Source organism: Sarcophilus harrisii, chromosome 1 (genome assembly GCF_902635505.1).
Source record: "Sarcophilus harrisii chromosome 1, mSarHar1.11, whole genome shotgun sequence".
NCBI classification, from domain to species: Eukaryota; Metazoa; Chordata; class Mammalia; order Dasyuromorphia; family Dasyuridae; genus Sarcophilus; species Sarcophilus harrisii.
Genome location: NC_045426.1, coordinates 134,809,698 through 134,829,483, shown reverse-complemented (window position 1 = coordinate 134,829,483; position 19,786 = coordinate 134,809,698). Strand labels below are relative to the sequence as shown.

Here is a 19,786-nt window from a genome sequence, read left to right as displayed (position 1 = left end):
AGCCTTAGGTGGTATTTCCTATAGGGTCTTTTCCCTTTCTTGATTCCATAAATATTCACTCTCCTGAATTGACTTATTTGCATAGATGTAATATACATATTGCACCCCAGGAAGGTCTAATAAAACACTTTGCGCAAAATAAATGTTTGGATTTAGCATATGTAATAAATAAGATTTAATTACATTTATCTTCTCATGTTAGGTAAACATTTAACAACACTGTCAACAGACTCCATTGCTAGGTGGTACAGTGCTGGGCCTAGAGTCAGGAAGACCCAAGTTTAAATCCAGTCTCAGACATTTGTAATCCTGAGCAAGTCACTTAATCATTTCTTACTTCCCCAGATGTAAAATGAACTGGAGAAGAAAACAAACATTTCAGTCTCTTTGCCCAAAAAAAGCCAATAGTTACAAAGAATTGGACTTGACTAAATAACAAAACAACTACTATTAAGTTTCTCTGCCCTTTTTTGTGTGTAAAAGGCATTTTTGATTTACTTTCAAATAAGCCTTAAGAAGGTCCAGGGGAAATACTGTAATGCTTTGCAGAGATTTTGGTTACTGCTTGAAGGTCCCCAAGTCTGTACACACACTGACATTGTTAAGTGTATTTGACTTAATGTCAGACTAATATTTATGGCTTTTAAAAGTTAGCGCACGATCCTTATATTAAGGATTAAGGAGAAAAAAAGGTAACATGTCTGAAGACAGTTTCTTATAACATTATAACATATATAGTGTACTAAGGATTTCATTGTACATTTACCTGACTTTTATGATCTAGTTACACACAGAGGACTGTCAAGCTAATATTTTGATAACATGAAAAGACAAAATGTCTTCAACTCTCCTTAGTGATTATCTAACTCCAAAAGATATACAATTCACATAAGTATTTAAGACCATAGAATAGTTACATTTTTCCCCAAGAGCTTTAAGGGAGAGAGGGTTGGGTGAAATGTTTTTTGATGGGGATCTTTTGGTTTTAAACAGCTCTTCTGAGAATGCTAACCTGGATTAGAATACTTTGCCAAACTGAAAGTTCAGCAGCAACATCTAACCCTTCAATGTGCCTTTGCAGCTGATCTTCATCTTATGAGCTCTTGCAAGTAAAGGAGATTATGTTTAAAAATAAACCCATTTCATACTTTGGCCTTCCCTATTGGTGCAACCAAGGCTATTTTCAGTTTCAGACTCATTAGATTATGACTAAGTCTTTTATATAATGTCTATGAGGACCCCTGTCTGGCAAAGCTTTGATTACAGATAATTCAGAACTCCAAAAGTCTCATTGAATGCGTTCTTCACTGAAATTCACTGCTAGTATATTTAATTATATTGCAAAAAGTATTAAATGGCTTCATAATAAATCCTTTAAGTGAATAAGTTCTATAAAATAGTTACATAATGGCCAAGGATATATATCTACATAAAATATATCTGTAAAATTCAACTATTTTTGTTTACCACTTTCTATTTTACCAAGAGCTAAATAAAGTTTGTTTCTGTGTTTTACAAAAGAGGGTTTCATTGACATTAGAATCACCTTACATGAATTTAGTGCATTTCCCACACAGCACTGTGGGAATTCCCACTATGTTGGAATTGCTAGTCATATAATTTAGAATTCCCTTTCCTTGTTCTTGTTGGGTTAGTAAAGGATTCCAAACCATGACAACAAAAATAATCAAATAAAAACCAAATTTTAAAAATAAAACAAAAACAATAAGATTTATTGAGCTTGGTTTGCTCCTTACTTAGAATTCCATATTTGGGTTTGTATTCGTAGTCACCAACATAACCCCTTTATGTACTGGGTACATTAAAAAAAAAAAAACCCCACAGAATCAGATACATGCATACACACAAAGTAAACTATTAAAAATTAGAAGCACAAAATATTTTAAAGTTTACTTTAAAACATTAAAATACCTCCTGAATTGTTCAACAGATCAAGGAAATAATATCACGTTGGTTTATTTTGTGTGGTTGGTTATACTTTATTTTCCAAGTAATACTGATTAAAAATATTTACACTCCTACTTTTAAATCCACAGTTTAGCACTCATATATATGGCTTTAAAAGATTTAGCACAAGATCTTTACATTAAGAATAGGGGAGAGGGGAAGGTTCCATTTCAAAACCAAAGCCTGATATATTATATACATATTTTCTCTGTACTTGCTTTTAAATACATTAATTTTAAATGACACCTTTCTTTAATCTTTTTTCCATCTGGTGGTAAAATACTAGTGCAACTTTTTGTCCAAATAAAATTTACCACAGATGCAGCCAAATCTCCCAATTGTAAATGGCCCTTTAAAAACTGCCACAGTATGAAATCAAACTTAAATGAAAAAGACAATATTGGTAGCTGACAATTCTACACAAAAATATAAAGCACTATAGCATTATCTACACGGCTCTTTACCACACAAACCTTTAAAGAGCTAAAGAAGCTTTGTAGAAGTTTAGTCAGTTTTGAAAAAGGCACATGGGTGTGGGTTTTATTATTATTTTTTTGCATTCTGAAACTTTGAACACCATTTCTCTGTCCCTGCCGCAGAGCTGGCCTCACTGAACACTGGGATGGGGGAAAAAAAATCCAAAAGCTAAAATTTTACGGCACAGTGACAAATGTGTTTGGTTCATGCAAACCTGTGTTTTCTACATATTCTAACATGCATTAGAATACATGAACATGTATATGTATTCTAATGATTTCACATGTGAGTTTATAATATGCAAAATGTTTCAGGAAGGGCAATGACCTGGGGAAGAGGGAACTTTTATCACAATGAAAGTAGCTACATTCATACCAAACAGTATAATAAGTTGCAATCCATTTAAGTTTCCACTAATCAACTTTTCAAAACTACCCCATTTCTGGGAAAATTTTTTTTCCTCTGTGGCATTTAGTGAAGAAAAAAAAAAAAAAAAAAAAAAAAAAAAAAAAAGAGAGAGAGAGAGAGAGAGAGAGAAGAAAATTCAGTTCTGGATAATATGAGCGGTTCAGCAGTATAGGAAAAATTCTAGCTTTGGTCCACCTGTCTGTTTTCCTAAGGATAGTCACACTGCCCTTAGGTTCAAAAACCCAAAATGTAAATTAAAAACAAAAATATTCATTTGGTATTTCATCCTACAACTGGCACAGCTGTTCTATCCTAGGTTTCTGTTTTTAAAGTTTGTTCATCTACCACTGGTTCAGTCTTTAAATCTTCACCTTGTTCGTGATCTTCCTTATTGGCCTCAGCAGCATCTGCTTGGCTCTCTTTACTCTCTTCTAATTCTCCCTGGTCCATGATTTCAGGGTCCCCTTGTTCTAGGTCAGCTTCTTCTAGAAGGTTATTCTGTACTTCCATTTGCATTTGATTTACACGCTCAACATGCAGCTCCTCTACATGTACTTCCGTTCCTTCTTCCGTATGAATGCGACCCACTTCTAAATAACTGACTTGGACCTGTTCTGGTAGTTCCTCCACCTGTGTTCCTTGCACCTGATTGTCCTCTAACAAATCTGCATGGACCTGTTCCACAGTTACTTGGGCTGAATCCACCTGGACTTGAAGCAGTGGCAATACATGCACCTTCCCCACTTGTTCTATAATAGTCATTGATGTCACAGGTTCAGTTTCCACTGTCTCTACAGAAAGAAGCTCTTCTGTCACTATTCGTTCTGAAATGTTATGTATTTCCTTGAGGTGTCTCCTTAGTTCATTTCCTTGCATAAACCACAAGTCACATAAGGTACAATGGTTGGGTTTATCTCCTGTGTGTATTACCAAGTGATCTTTGAACTGGTCCCAGCTGTTAAATACACTGTTACAGACCTGAAATCATTAAGCACATGACAAACTTTCAAACGAATGCACATTATTTTAAAAGAATATTCCTTAAAACAAATTCTGATAGTAAATTAAGAATATTATGGATTAACTGTAAAAGAATTAAGATAACTTTTTACTTTGCTTACATATTATTGGAAACATTTTTCATATGTACACAATATCTCCTCAATTCTCAATGAATATAAACTATGATAAGATGGGAGAGAATTTTTTATTTCACAGGGTTTTTAGACAAATAATTTGTATTGTTATCAAATGCCTGAGTTCAATTTTTTACAAGACCAATATTATTAAACAACATAACTGCAAAATATGCCACTAAGAAATATTCTGACCCATCATTTCTTGGTTAAAATAAGAAGTATATACAATTAGAAATTTAATTTAGGAAAAATAAAAATAATATCAATTAATTCTTGGTCATTTTTGTTGAGAAGTGAGAACTTGCATTTTTTTTTTTAGCCCAGTTCCTTGGCATTTTGTATTTGTGTGCTTGTTATAGAATAACTTCTGAAATCTGTTACATCATTAAAAGAAATCAAAGCAAAATGGTAGCTAACAAAATCCTTAAAATGTTCAAGTTTTGTTTAATGACCAATTCTGGTGAAACAGTTTTTAATAGCACATATGGATAAATTAGAAAAAACATGATACAGTATTGAGGTACATAATTCAGAGGACATTAATATAAAAAAGAGAAGTCAATCAGACTGTTCTAAATATAGCTATCCTAATAATTTGCCATCTATCCTTAGCTAAGCTAATTCCACATTTGTAGTTTTCTTTCACTTCAGATTACAGATTCAACCAACAGATCTTTTGTAATAATACTCATTTATAAATATTTACATATATATTAGTGGTCCTATAATATTCTAAACTAGTAACAGAAGGTAACAGTGACATTTCCCTAGGCTAAAACCTGGAACACATACAGGTTACAACAATTATAGGGAAATATTTCAGCTACCCTCAGAGAGCTGGTTTAAAATGGCTCAGACAGACATAAATGAACTTAGTGAATTTTTCAAAAATAAAATATCCATTCAGGAGCTGCTATTGTCTGGAATTACAGCTTTCATAATACCTCTGGAAATTTAGGGAATAAAAATCTTTGTGCCCTGGGGTTGAGCTAATCCTTCTTCCATTTACTACCAAGAGTCAAAATAGTGGTCTTTCTTATTATTGATTCCTAAATCCATCTAGCATTTTAATTAAAGCTTTCTTAAGCTCTGATATCCTAGAAGCAAGGGGAAAAAACCACAAGGTCTCACTTTCAAATATTTACAAGACAGACTTCCTGTATTAAAAAAAAAAAAAAAAAGGAGGGGAAAAAAGCAAACCCTACATACCTGACATTCATAAAGCTTCTTTCTTCCTTTTTTAGCCCCCACACCAGACTGGCATGCAGTCAGATGACATTTGAGTGTACTATTCCTAGCAAAACGTTCATGGCAATTTGGACATTCAAAAGGTTTTTCACCTATTAAAAAAAGAGGAATAGATTTATAAATTAAAGGAAACAGGAACAGTAAGATCACTTCAAAGACTGATTTTAGAATTCTTTATAACTAGACTGAAAATCCACTGGTGTTTAGGGCATGGGAAATTCATTGTTCATGAATAAAAAGTTCTTATAGAATCTGAAAAAGGGAAAATATAGTATTATTCAGTATATCAAGTTTAAAAAGAGTATTACAATATCTGTTGAGGAAACACCTTTAATTTGGACTCAGATCCATTTAATGATCTAATTTTTTTCTTAAATAAAAATATCAATTAACCTAGTATATATCAGTAGTTCATTTGGGGGAAAGGGTTACATATATTACTAATGTATATAACTTCTACCAGGAGATGGCTTAATTACTGAAATCAGAATCAGAGAATTTCAGGATATGAGATGAGATCATCATGCTTATGTTTGACTATTATTTAAAGGGACAAGAACAGGCACAGACACACACTCAGTTGTCACGTGGAAAAAACTATTAAATTTATCTTACTTCTTTGCCGAGGAAAAAATTAGGACAGAGAGACATATTACTGTTCGATATAAGGTGAAAATTTCTAACTACAAGTAGGAGAAAAAAAAAAAAAGGTTTAGGAATAAATGAGTACATTCACACTAGTAGTCTCCAAGGAAAACATAGACTACTTCATAGAGATGCTGTAGAAAGGGATTCTTGTATACATAACTGATTTTACTAAGAAGTGATACCTCTGGTCCCTTCCAACTCTGAGGTTGCATAATCCAATATTTACAACAGTCTTCAAATACTGAATCTCATTTTAAAAAAGGGAGGGGGGGGAGGGAGGGAGGATTCAGAAAAGCATTAAAAAGGAATCTTCTTTTAAATTCCAGATCTATTTAATGTCTTAATGTCCCTAAATCTGAATTTCCACATTTGAAAAACGAGAATACTTGCCGTCTCACAAGCCTGAGATGAGGAACAAAAAAGAAAGCATATATTTGTGAAATTAATCTATTTTAATTATTCTCCCGAGTCATAATGCAGTAGATAATTAAGCACTAAATTGCTTATTATGGATTACAAATGCTTCCCAAAATTTAAAAGTGATAAATAGGAGTTTGAGAATTATAAATTTTATTAACAGGTGAAAACCCAAATCTTTTTTCAGTTAAATAAACACAATAAGATCATTACATAAAAACTATTCCACTGTATTCAATATGATCAGGAAAAAAAAATTAAAACCTTCTTTACAAGACTTAGAAAGTTTCTAGACTGGTTTACCTTCAAATCCCTATGGTTTACATGCAATGACCTATCCAGTGAAGAACCCATTGTCCTAGAAGAGCAATAGCACAGCTCTTCCATCACTGATACCATGCTCCAAAGTGAACTCTGTGAAGATATACTACAGAAAGAAGTCAGAGAAGTCTTGCAGTTCCAGTTATGAGTTGGACAGGCCACCTGTTCCCTATATGTGTGTCTTGCTATCACACTATATCTGCCTTTTTTTTTTTTTAAAAAACATGGCCCCTATGTATAATTCTTGGACAGTATGCCGAGATTTGGGGGGGGTGGGGGGTGGTACAGAAAGAAAATACTTTCTATCTTTTCTTCTTGCTATACTTAAGTTACTGTCACTGCTCAGATGTCACTGCTCAGAAAAATATATAAAGTTTCATAATGAACTAAGACTTTTTGGGGACACCCTATATATACACTCTATGAAGATCTATACTTCAAAATTAAGAGAATTAATTGGCTTGCCACCAACTGAAAATGACTAAATTGTAGTATGTGTGTATGTGTGTGTGTGTGTGTGTGTAAAATACAGAATTTTATCAGGCTGTAAATATGACCAATGATGGATTTGGGGACACTTAAAAGAACAGAGTAAAATGGGCAGAAACAAGAGAACAACCTATAGTTGAGGGGCACAACATAAAAAAAAAGAACTTTGAAAGACTTCAGCACTCTGACCAATAAATACAGTGACTAATAATAATCTTGATTTCAGAAGACTAATAATGAAAAATACCTCCTGGCTCTAGCAGACAGGTGATGAACTCGAGGTGCAGAATGCTATATATTTTTAAAAATATAGTAAATATGTTATTTGTTTTGCCTAACTGTACTACTGTTACAAAACACTGTACCATTGTTACAAAGGAGAGCCTTCGATTAATGGATAGTGATGGAGCTACTACAAAAAAAAAAAAAAAAAAAAGAAAAGAGCATCAACAAATATTTTTAAAATACACCAAAGAAAAAAATTGAAAAGGAGACACGATTAGGAATTGTTACATTATCAAGTTTAAAATATTCTTTAAAATGACTTAAATTTTCTTTTATGAGAGTAGCTTCTTTGTTAAGAATTATACCTTAAAAATACTGTTTGGATCTGTAAAGTCTAAAAAATGAAATAGCAATTGAAATTTCTGCTATAAAACATAAATATATCTGTGAAGTTCACAAAGACAAGACTATTAAAATTGTTCTAAGGCACTTCTCTCTCCTCCTCTTGCATTTCTTTTTCTTCTTTTCTTGACTTCCATGAAACTGTTCAGTTCCCAGTGTTTCAATGGTTTATTCTTAGTCTCTTTTGAAGGATGATCAACCATCTCTGTAGGGATGATTCTATCCAGCTTTCTTTTACCCCCTTTCTTCCCTCATCAGAACTCAGGTGAATTCTAAATCTTTATATCTAGCCCACTGTCTCAACGGAATTCTACTCACATCAAATGCTTGGTAGACATCTTTTTTGTAGTAGCAAGGAACTGGAAAATGAGTGGATGCCCATTAACTGGGTAATGGCTGATTAAGTTATGGTATTACAATCGAAGTTATTATTCTTCAAAGAAATAATCAGCAGGGTGATTTCAGAAAGGCCTGGAGAGGCTTACTGAACTAATACTAAGTGAAGTAAGTAGAACCAAGACAACATTGCACACAGCAACAGCAAGATTATGTGATCATCAACTCTGAGAGACTTGTGATGGAAAGAGCCATCTGCATACAGAATGAGAACTATGGGGACTGAATGTGGATTAAAACATGCATAGTATTTTCACCTTTTTTGTTGTTTGCTTGCTTTTTTTTTTTTTCTTCCTTTCTCATTTCCCCCCATTGGATCTGATTTTTCTTTTGCAGCATGATAAATGGGGAAAAAGGTTTAGAAGAACTGCACAAATTTAACCTATATTGGATTATTTATTGTCCAGGGGAGGGGTAGAGGGAAGGCAGGGACAAAAACTTGGAACACAAGGTTTTGCAAAGATGAATGTTGAAAACTATCTTTGCATATATTTTGAAAATAAAAAAATATTCATTATTATCAATAATAATAATAATAATAATCTTCCTAAGAAGGCATAGGTTTGACCATGGCTTCACCTGAAAAGTTTTCACCGGTTGAAATTGAAAATACCAACTTGGATTATTGAAGATCCTTCACAATTTGACATCTCTCTACTCTTCTAGGTGCATTTCATATTATTCCCTTCCCCACATTTGACAACGTAGTCAAATTGAACAGTTATCTATCATCTGAACTTGATATTTTATATCCCAGTTTTGTACAAGTCATTTCTCCTTCTCAGAGTCTTTTATCTTCTCTCAACATTCAAAGCAGGTACTGCCTCTTTGTGAACTATTTATTCCATTATCTTCCCAGTTAAGTGTTCTCTCCTTCCTCAAATAACATTGTGCTTATTTGTATACAAGTTATTATCTGTCAAGCAGAACACAAGATTTAAGACTGGAAACTTGTTTTTTTTCTTTATATTCTCCAGCACCTAACATAGTTGCCTGTGTAAAGCAGTTTGATTGAATTGATTATAAATATATGGAACACATTATTCAAAATGAAGTCAGAAATCCTCTACCAAGTTTACTTTTACTCTATTGTATCCTTGATCTACTAAATCAAAAATTAGTCATCAAGCTTGTTCTTAAACATGTTAACAGGTGGTAGATATAATATACAAGTATTATTATCCTGTTGCACATACATAGAAATTAAAGTACATAGAGAACAAATAATTTTCCTATAAAAAATCGAGCCAATAGAGAACCAAGAATGGAACCTTGCCCAAAATCATCCAAGTCGTGGAATATTTCTCACCTTAAATATAAAGGCCCACCAACAATATTTAGTAGATCAGTAGCAAAGAATATTCTGTCTTTATTTGTTTTTTCTTTTGTGTTATTTCTTTCCATAAATACTACAGAAACAGTTTTTCATTAAATCTTCTGACTCAGACAATTCCAATAGACTTGGGATGCAAAATGCCATCCATATTCAGAGGGAGAACTATGGAGACTGAATGTGGATTAAGGCACAGTATTTTTACCTTTTGTTTCTTTTTCTTCCTTGTGGTTTTTTCCCTTAGAGTCTAATTTTTCTTGCACAACATGACAAATATGAAACTATGTTTAAAAGGATTGCACATATTTAACCTACATCAGATTCCTTGCTATCTAGGGAAGATAAAAGAGGGAGGGAGAAAATTTGGGACACAAAATAAAGAAATAAATGAAAAACCTCCAATGAGAACATTAATATATCTTTGACAACCTACTTAATTTTGGGACAATTCTATGCCAACCCCTGGATGTTTCCAATTATTTCAAAAGATGTCAGAATGTTTAAGAAATTCTCACAATAAAATAAGATATTCTGACTTGTCATAGAGAGACTATCAAGGCTAGAAGAGACTTCAAAACCCATCTAATCAAATACTCAAAACAGGAATTCTCTTTACAACATAACCAAAATATGGATATCTAGCCTTTGCTTTAAAACCTCCAGGGAGAACTGCATCCTATTCTACAGCAATCATAATAGGGGACAACACTTGACTTTGTGAATAAATTTTAAATGCTTCAAGTTTTAGAGAAAAATCAACCCAGTTTGTTTTATGGATTCATTCTTAATTGAATTGTGACTTCTTTTCCTTTTTCATCTCAGATGGGTTCTACATTAATTAGAGATTAAGGAATACATACTTAATTTCTTTGGGGATGGCTGGAGACCATTCAGTTTTTATATTAACCTCGTTCTTTATTAATACAACCAACTCCTAATTATTTGGTCTATTACATTTGCTAATATAGTTCTTTCCTTCCACCCAATTTATAATGCAGGTTTGGAGCTGAAGCATATTTATAATCCTAGAAGATGCTAACAATTGAATCAAAAAGAAAACCCAAGATAGGCAAGAATACAGAGGCTAAGGAAAAAAAGGTGAGAGGCTGTAAAGGTAGAATGGCTACTTGTCCTCTCTGACATCTTATTTATGGTATTTGGAAACAAGCAACTAAGTGCCGTTTCTTTAATTTAATCCTGTCTACCCCAAGAAAGTATCTATTTAAATTCTCTGTGGCACAATAGCTATTTCAAAAGGAGATGTATTTTACTAAAGACATGTAAGTTAAAAAAAAAAAAAAAAAGGAAACATGCAGTTATTTGCTAGTCTAATTTTTCAAAGGAAAGAAATATGGCAATAAATAAATGCCTGTGTACGTACGTGCACGCGCGCGTGCACACACACACAGCCTTTATTATTTTTGACAAGGCAATTGGAGTTAAGTGACTTGCCCAGGATCACACACTTAAGAGTTAAGTGTCTGAAGCTCCATTTGAATTCAAGTCCTCCTCACTCCAGAGCTGGTACTCTATCCACTACACCATTTAGCTGTCCCAAGACTAAATTTTTAGGATCCTTTAATACTCAAGTTTTCTAATTTGTCATTGTTAATTTTCTCAGTAACCATATTCGACACTTTGTTAACAATCTACTTTTCTCAATATTGATAACGTACTACAGATAATAAATTCACACACAAAAAAAATATTACTGTTACAGGCAATAGTTTCTGCCATCTTCCTATTGGTGGATTTTAAAAATCAGAGCTTCTAAGAAACTTTCTTTTATTTCTTCTGCCACCTTCTGGTGAAACAGAAAAAGGTGAAAACAATATCCAGAGCATGGGAGCACTAGGTCTAGACAATTCATAATTGAATAATCAACCCAGACTTGAATTACTGACATTGAACTGGGCTTACTTAAATAAGTAAATAAAAATTAAAAATTTCATTTTGCCCCTTATTAAGAGCAGGTTGTCTTTTTTTTTTTTTTTTAAACTGGTCAGTAGACAAGTCAAGAAGCACTGTTGTGCTTCCTGTGGAAAACCAGGACCATGATGACTAAGATATAATGAGAAGAATTCCCTAGAAAGCTGCCCAAGACACAGAAATTAAATGATTTGCTTAAGATCATGCAGCAATTAAGTATCAAGAGAAGATTTAAATCCAATTACTTGCCTTCTAGGAAAGAAGTGAGGGGGAAGGGAAGGAAAAAAAAATTGGAACACAAGGTTTTGTAAAGGTCAATATTGAAAATTATTATGCATATAGATAATTCTGAAAACAGCTTTAATCAAAAAATAAAGATAGAACAAATAAGTAAGGATTTGAATCTTAAGTTTTCTAGATTAAGACCAGCATTCAATTCCTGCTACCTCTAATCAAAATAAAAATTCATATTTATGTAGCATTTAAAATTTATAAATTTTACAAAGAGTGAACATTGGCGATCTGGATGATTCTTCAATGGTTTTCAAAATGTTTCTGAAGTGTGAAATTACCACCAATAGAGGCTAATGAAAAGTACAGTCAGTTCTGCTATGAAGCTTATTTCAAGAATGTATTCCAAAGCAACAGACAATTAGAGAACCTTTTTAAGCATTACTTTAATTTTGAATTTCTTTCACAAGGAAGATAAAATGAAGAAAACTATCATCTCACACTAATGCAAAAGCTGCAACCTTCCAATACCTACTTCTACAAACAAATTCCAAATACTTGTCAAGATGAAGTGCCACATTTATTATCTTCTGATGCTTCAATAGTAGCTGAGGACTCCTCTTCCCTGCTGCTCACTTCTACGTGGTCTCCTGCTCAGAATTACTTGTACAAACCTTTGCTGACCCAAACTGAGGAGTGCAAGTCTATGGGGACAGATAACTCAAAACAATGGTGACACTGTCACTATTTACTACGGCATCTATGTATTTTTAACCATTTAAGATAATATAAAACCTATGCTAACCTCTTATAAATTACTTTTTTTTTTTAAACTGTCTCTGATGAATTTTTTAAGTATTATATTTCAATTTCTTTGCCCCCATAAGCTATGTAGTTTTTACTATGCAATTTCCACAACATTTCTAGAGAATTTGGGGAATACATTTTGTCAAGAAATGATTGCAACATGCCAAACAGCTTACTTACCTCTTTCTTTTTAACTTGTCAATAGAAAAACAGTCCTATCTTTTTAACTAAAATTTAGGCATAATTTTATTAACTCATATACATGAATTAATTCTGAGAACTTATGAAGCAGGGCATTTACTTTGTCACTGCTAATTATTGACTAAATATTAAATTTTCAACTATTTAGGAATATTGATTTATTAAAAAGTTGGGTTTGCTTCATAAACAGAACTGGCCTACAACAAATTTAGTTAGGGACTTAATACCAATAAAAATTTTCCACTTTGTATTGTCAATAGCAACCCTGCTTTAAAACAGTCAATATTTTTCACTTAATGGTATTTTACTTTTTTTTACCAATTACATGTAAAGATAGTTTTCAACATTAATTTTTCTAAGATTGAATTCCAAATTTTTCTTCTTCCCTCCTTCCTCTCAAGAAAGCAAAAAATCTGATGCAAGTTATAGATGTACAATCATTTTAAACATATTTCCATCTTAGTCGTGTTGTGAAAGAAAAATCAGAAAAGAAGAAAAAACAAAAACAAAACTGGAAATAGTATGTATGGTTCAATCTGCATGCAGTCTCACAGTTCCTTCTCTGCAAGTGAATGGCATTTTCCATCCCAACTCTATTGGAAATGTTTTGGATCCACTGTACTGCTGAAAATAGCCAAGTCTTTTGTAGTTGTTCATCACACAATGTTGTTGTTACCGTGTACAATGTTCTAGTTCTGCTCATTTCAGTCAAAAATGACTAATATCTTTGAAAATTAAAAAACTATATATAAAGGCATGAAGGAAAAAAATAAAATTGAAATCCTTTCATGATATAAATACTCTATGTATTTATTAGTTCCACAAGATAGCCATGCAAATTTCCATAATACCAAGCCAATGAGCGTGTCAGGGACAGCAGATTATTGACACTATGTTTAAAGATGAAAGGTAGAAGAATGCTTGAATGGTCTTTGGGAGTTTCTAACCTTTCCAAGGACATTTATTGTAACACTTTATATCCTTCATCAGGCAAAGACTATTCTATCATGCCAAGTCAAAATTCCCAGGAAAAGTGTTATGCCTCCTATATTCCTACCTCCTAATTAAGACAGAAAAGGGAAATATTTGAATATATTTTGAGGAATCCCCCAAACACATATTTGATGTTAACAGATGGCTGAAATAGTCATTATATAAAACATGCAAGAGAATAATTTGATCATTTCACTGCAATTAAGATTTTCTAAAGTACTTTGAATATAGCATTACATATGAAAGCTTTTCTTTTATTCTGTCATAAATTCAAACTATTAGTCTTTATTGTTTAGTCTCATTATCCTTTATTCTTCCCCCCCCCAAAAAAAATCTAAAATAAGCAAGATATAAAATAATAAAATTAGTAATTACTTTAGCAAGTTGATAATGATTTTGTTTCTAAAAGCCTCCAAATATTTACCAGTAATTTTGTGCAAACAGCTTGGATGTTAAAAAATTTTTTGTAATACTAAGGAGAACAAAATGTAGAAAATGCTTCTTTTCCAACATAAATCCCACCCCACCCTCTTTTAAATAGCAACCATTTTGCTAAAAGTTTTAAGGTATGTTGGGAGGGGTGGGGAGTGGGGGGGAAGGAATGTTATATAACTGACATGAATAACCTAATTTAAGGAGAAAAGAAGAAAAATTACCTGTATGTTTGCGAAGATGTTCTTTAAAATGCCCAAAATGATCAAACTGTTTGTCACAGTACTGACATACATGAATTTTTTTTCCTGGTCGTTGTTTCTTGCTGGCTCCACCTTCCTCAAGGTGGTAACAGGTGAGGTGCTGTTTCCACGCGCTTTCCCGAAGATACCTTTTATTGCATATGTCACACTTGAAACTCTCAGTGGAGTGTGATTTCATGTGTTCCTTAAAATGGTAAAACAATTTAAATGAACGGTTACATTTTTCACAATGGAACAAGTTGTTCACATGTGACAGCTGAAGTTCCACAATTTCAATACCTTCTACCTGTTTGCTTGTGGGATCAGATGCACAGCCATCTTCTTCTTGAATCTGCCCCTTTCTATCACCCTGACGATACTTGCTGGTAATATCAGCCAACAAAGCCAAAGCAGAATCATCAGAGGAACCAGCACTCTGTATGTATTTTATAGACTGTTCTGCAGAAGCAACTTCTTCTAGAGTTTCTAGGCCTTCTTCTACTTCAATTGTCCCTTCAGCAATCTCCACCTCAATTTCCACAGGCTCTGATTCTGCAGAGGGTAACGATTCGGTGATAACATTGGAAGTTTCAGCAATTTTCCTCTTTTTTGCTTCACTTTTCCCTGTTGTTGCATTTTCCTCTAGTGGTAACGAATTTTCTTTGTTCCTAAGATGCATGAACAATGAAAGTGTATGTATCATTATCTTATATGACCTCTACTTCTTGCAAAATAAGCTTTTCTATGGGGATGTACTGAAACAAGCAATGATTGAATTCCCAATAGTAAAAAAAAAAGATCACAACCATTTTGATTTTTTGAGTCATTCCCTTATTCTACACTAAGAAAGTACAGAGATATGCATCATCATCAACTGTTCTGTGAATAGTATTTATATAGAGATCTTGATCCAAAAACTATATTATATACATTATATAGTAAACATATATCTTATGCTATATACAAAAGCAAATAGCTGGTGGGATAATAGCCTAAAGTCAAGACCTGAGTTGAAATCCAGCCTCAGTTGCTGACCCTGGATAGATCACTTAACTGCTTTATGACTCAGTTTACTCAACTGTAAACTGGAGATAATAGCACATACCTCACAAGGATCAAATGAAATAATATTTATAAACATAACTTAGCACAGTACCTAGTACAAAATAGATATTATATAAACATTTATCCTCTTTTCCTATCCTTCCAGTCTGACATAACGTATGGACTGAGAACCTATGGGATAGTTTCCTGGTTCCCTGTAATATCTATTGCCAAAGCAAAGAATTCTAGAACTTTCTTCTAAATCTGAAACTAGTTTAACATTCATATTGGATGTTACAGGCAGAAACATCTATCTTTAAGCCATCTTTTGTCTAAATTATTCAAATGGTCTTTTAGGATCATCTCAAATTCTCAAAGTAACTATACAACTTTCACATCTGCTTCAAAGATACACAAAGAATGCCAACTATAATATCAATATCTTTAAAAAAAAAAAATAAAAACGGTATCAAAATATCTAGTAGATAGCAAAATTCAATTTCCTATACTCAAAAATATGACAATTACTATTATCTTCATATATGAAAGGCTATTTAATTTTCACGGTCACTTTACTCTGGGCCTAAATTTCATCATCTATAAAATAAGCATTACACTAAAGTGCCTAAAGTGGTTACTTTAAAGTTCATGAATCCACAGGTGTATACACTACCTTTTACCAAGTAAAATGTTCCACTAAAAGGCTGACATACTAGAAACGAAAAAGACAAATTTAAAATCATTTGACATCTTACAAAAATTATGCACTTCATATTACTCTTATATTACATAGCTATCTTTTTTGTCAACTTTTTCCATTAAAGTACATCACTAAGGTTTAACTGTGCTTATAATGTGGCTATTTCACAAAACATTTTTACTGAAAGTACATGTAGCTATAATGATAATTAATTAAAAGTTTTGGAAATGAAAAATGTTTGATGATAAAATAGTTGGATGATACACATCAATAACTTCAATGAAAATTACTGTCATTTTATACTAAAAGTTTAATATTTACAAATTAAATTAACATCAGGACTATCTTCTGGGGACAAAAGAACGAGTTAAATTCTTGAGAATGAGTATCTGTGAGGTTAGTTTCCTGAACAGTATCCCACAAATAAGCAAAAAAGAAATCATACTCCCTAGTTTACTTTAAAAAACAACAGCTACAATATTAAAATCACACTGCAATCATTTTCAAAATTAACATGCTTTATTAATAAAGCTCCAGGTAGGAAGTTTAAGAAGGCATTCAAAAGCTAAAATGATCAGAAAACCCAAATTCAATTCTCACTGTTACTTATTACCTAGGTGGATTTTTCCAAGACACTACTTTTGAAAACAAAACTATTTTACCATTGAATATACTTCTAAATTGGCTTAGATATCATTTTAACATGTAAACCTTGGGAGAATAACCAACTATTACTAGGTTAAAAATTAGCTGATCTTATAAACAACTAAAGGGATACTACCTATACTGACACTCTTATGTGAACTCACATTTGAAAGCCAGAGAAGATTCTGTTAACAAGTATACTTTCCATTTGTATTAAGTAGTAAAATATATGATAGATGCTCCCTGTATGAAAGCAGGCTGCCTTAATTCTTCCCTAACTACTCCAATAAACACTGAAATTCTTACTGAATCAAATAATGATCAAAAAACCCAATCAAGAACTTAATATAATAAATGACATTTTCTATACTGGCACTAAATACACACACACACACACACACACACACACACACATCACTCAGAAGTCCATGGATAATAGGAAAGAGGACTTCACAAGGAAAGCATAATGCCAGAGTATCCTGAGGCAAGGTACACGTAGAATGGAAAGATCTATATCCAGAGGCAGCAATAGCAGATAACTCTCCTGAAAAAGCTCCATGGTGGTCAGAAAGCCCAGCAAACAGTAAGCCTTGTCCAGGCTGTCCAACAGTGGAACAGCCCAGGCCCAGGGTCTGAGGTCCCTAAAGATACAGCATTTTGAACCTCTGAGATATAGGGGCAGCACAACCCAAGGAGATGAAGGTCAGCACAAGAAGTCAGATACTTAAGTGAAAGAACAAGTAGGCTAATTACTCTACCCAAAAGTGCACAGGGAGAAGAAACCTAAGCCTAGCATAAAATTCCCATTTAGGAACTAAAGGTGTAGAGAAGAACAAATCAAAGAAAACATCAATATCAAGATTTTTTGTAAATCCAACGCTATGATGATTATATACAGAGTCAAAGGAAAAAAGTACTCCCTAGAATTAGTACTACGTATACAATTCTATAAATGACTACCTAGAAGAAATGAAGAATTTTTAAAAATGAAAGTTCTATAAAAATTGGAAAATTAAATAGCTTTGAAGAGAAAGTTGTGGCACACTTAACTCAAGAATCAGACTCCCTGAAAACAAGAATGATCAAACAAAAAACAATGACTTCATAAGACAGCAAAGACTATTGGAACAAAATCAAAAGATGGGGGGGAAAAAGATAATATAAAAACAACTGACCTGAAAAATAGCTTACCAATCATTGTGTTCTATGAAAACGATAATAAAAGGCTTAGATAGTCAATCTTTTAAGAAATTCTAAATGACAACTATCCAAATCTGTTAGAATGAGAATCAAATGTAGAAAGAATCCACTCAAAACTTCCTGACAAATTTCAAGATTGTCACTGCTAATATCCAGTGGAAATTCCCATCAAAGAAAAAATATAAGCATCCAAAGATAAATTTTTTAAGAATTGAGGAACTAAAGGCAGAATCATATAAGATGATCTAGCTTCTGGAATACATAATACAAAAAGGAATATAACCCTACCAAGGTAGGGGAAAAAAAAAATGGACCTTTTAATGGAACAGAGGGTTTTCAAGTATATCTCATAAGACCAGAGCCAAGTATCAACTTTGAATTAAAACATAAAACTCCAAAGAAATCTAAAAAGTTAAATTTCTTTAAGCAATTTAAAACAGCTGATGATAATGACTAAAATTCTAATGGGAAGAAATAAATGTCTCATTGTATTCCTTCCTTAATGTCTTTAAAGTGTATTGGAGTTAAATAAGAAAAACACAGAACCTGGGATGGGGATTCTGTTGTGTGGGTTTGAAGAAGGGAAAGAGAAAAGGCAGATAAAATGAGGAATATACTAGTGTTGAAAAGAGAAAGAATTGGGAAGTATGTTGTTCTTGTTTGTCCTTCGTTCTGAAAGTTTATGACGTCAGGGAGGTGATATCATGACATGTATGAATTGGAATTAAGTGAGGGAGGGCTGTGCAAAGTCACTTGCCTCATTTTTCCCTCCAGAGCTATCTGGGTCCAGTGGCCAGATATAGATCAAGATGAGAGATGGCCTTCAGTGGGGGATATAATTAACAATATGCAAATAAGGAAGGGGGGGGGGGAGTGGACAAATGAACCTCGCTTCTCTGAAATGGACAACAAAAGATGAGAATACACATATAGTGAAGAAACATTAAACTTAATAGTTAAATAAAGGATATGCGGAAATTAAAAGAAAAGAATTTGAGGAGGTAATAATCACAGGCAAAATAAACTTTCTGATTCTGAAGGAAGGGGAGAGAAGAAATGGAATCTTAAAGGGAATGCTTTTACTTGCCTCTTAAATGACTGAGAAATAGTTGAACAAATTGTGATATATGAATGCAATAAAATTTTTCCTCACCATTAAAAAATGAAAAAAAAAAAAAAAAAAAAAAGAAAAAAAAAAAAAAACCTACTTCAAAATGGATGACATGAGATGACATAAAATGAAGTGAGGAAAGCCAGGTGAATAACTGGACAAGGAAAACAACAATATAAAGAAAGACTTTTGAAAGACTTAAAAACTCTGGTCAAAGCAGTGACCAATCATGAGTTTAGAGACATAGGAAGTATATGCTAACTCCTTTCTGAAAGAGAGATAACAGAAGACAAAAGGGCACATATTTCAGGACACAGCAACTTTGTGGATATATTTTACTTAAGTATACTTTTATGTGACAATGGACATGTTCACTTTTTTGGGGTTAATTGAAGAAGATTAAGGGTAACAATAATAATGCCAATAAAAATTAGAGATCCATCTACTTGAACATGATTAAATTCAAGGAAGGTAATGTGTTAAATTTATTACATATTTATTAAAAGCAAGGTTAAGTCGAAAAGTAAAGAAACTGGGAAAAAACTCTTTGTATCTAACTTGTAAAAGGTGGTATTCAAGATGTGTAAATAATTTAAAAATACCTTCTCTAATTTATAAGTGATCAAATATGAACAAGTAAATCTTAAAAGGATAACTGCAAACAGAAAATATATGAAAAAAATTCTCCAAATTGCTAAGACATGAAAATTAAAAACATTCTGAACTTCACTTAATACTCTGCAAAATAGCAAAAATGACAAAAATGGGAATAATTAAATG

At 32.8% G+C, this 19,786-nt stretch overlaps 1 protein-coding gene across 5 annotated transcripts in view; it reads right to left on the bottom strand.

Moving 5' to 3' along the window:
* Positions 1-1,961: 1,961 nt before the first annotated feature.
* Positions 1,962-19,786, bottom strand: part of ZNF131 (zinc finger protein 131) — a 30,857-nt gene continuing 13,032 nt past the window's right edge. For 3 of the 5 annotated variants that reach the window (XM_031964660.1, XM_031964643.1, XM_031964654.1), the window contains exons 5-7: positions 14,289-14,974; positions 5,202-5,332; positions 1,962-3,831 (exon numbers count right to left, since the gene is read on the bottom strand). In XM_031964660.1, coding sequence (XP_031820520.1) covers positions 3,166-3,831; positions 5,202-5,332; positions 14,289-14,974 — 1,483 coding nt within the window. In that variant the 3' untranslated portion in view covers positions 1,962-3,165. Of the gene's footprint in view, positions 3,832-5,201; positions 5,333-14,288; positions 14,975-19,786 lie in introns of those variants that run through there. The other 2 variants (XM_031964665.1, XM_023496109.2) reach the window with 2 other exon arrangements.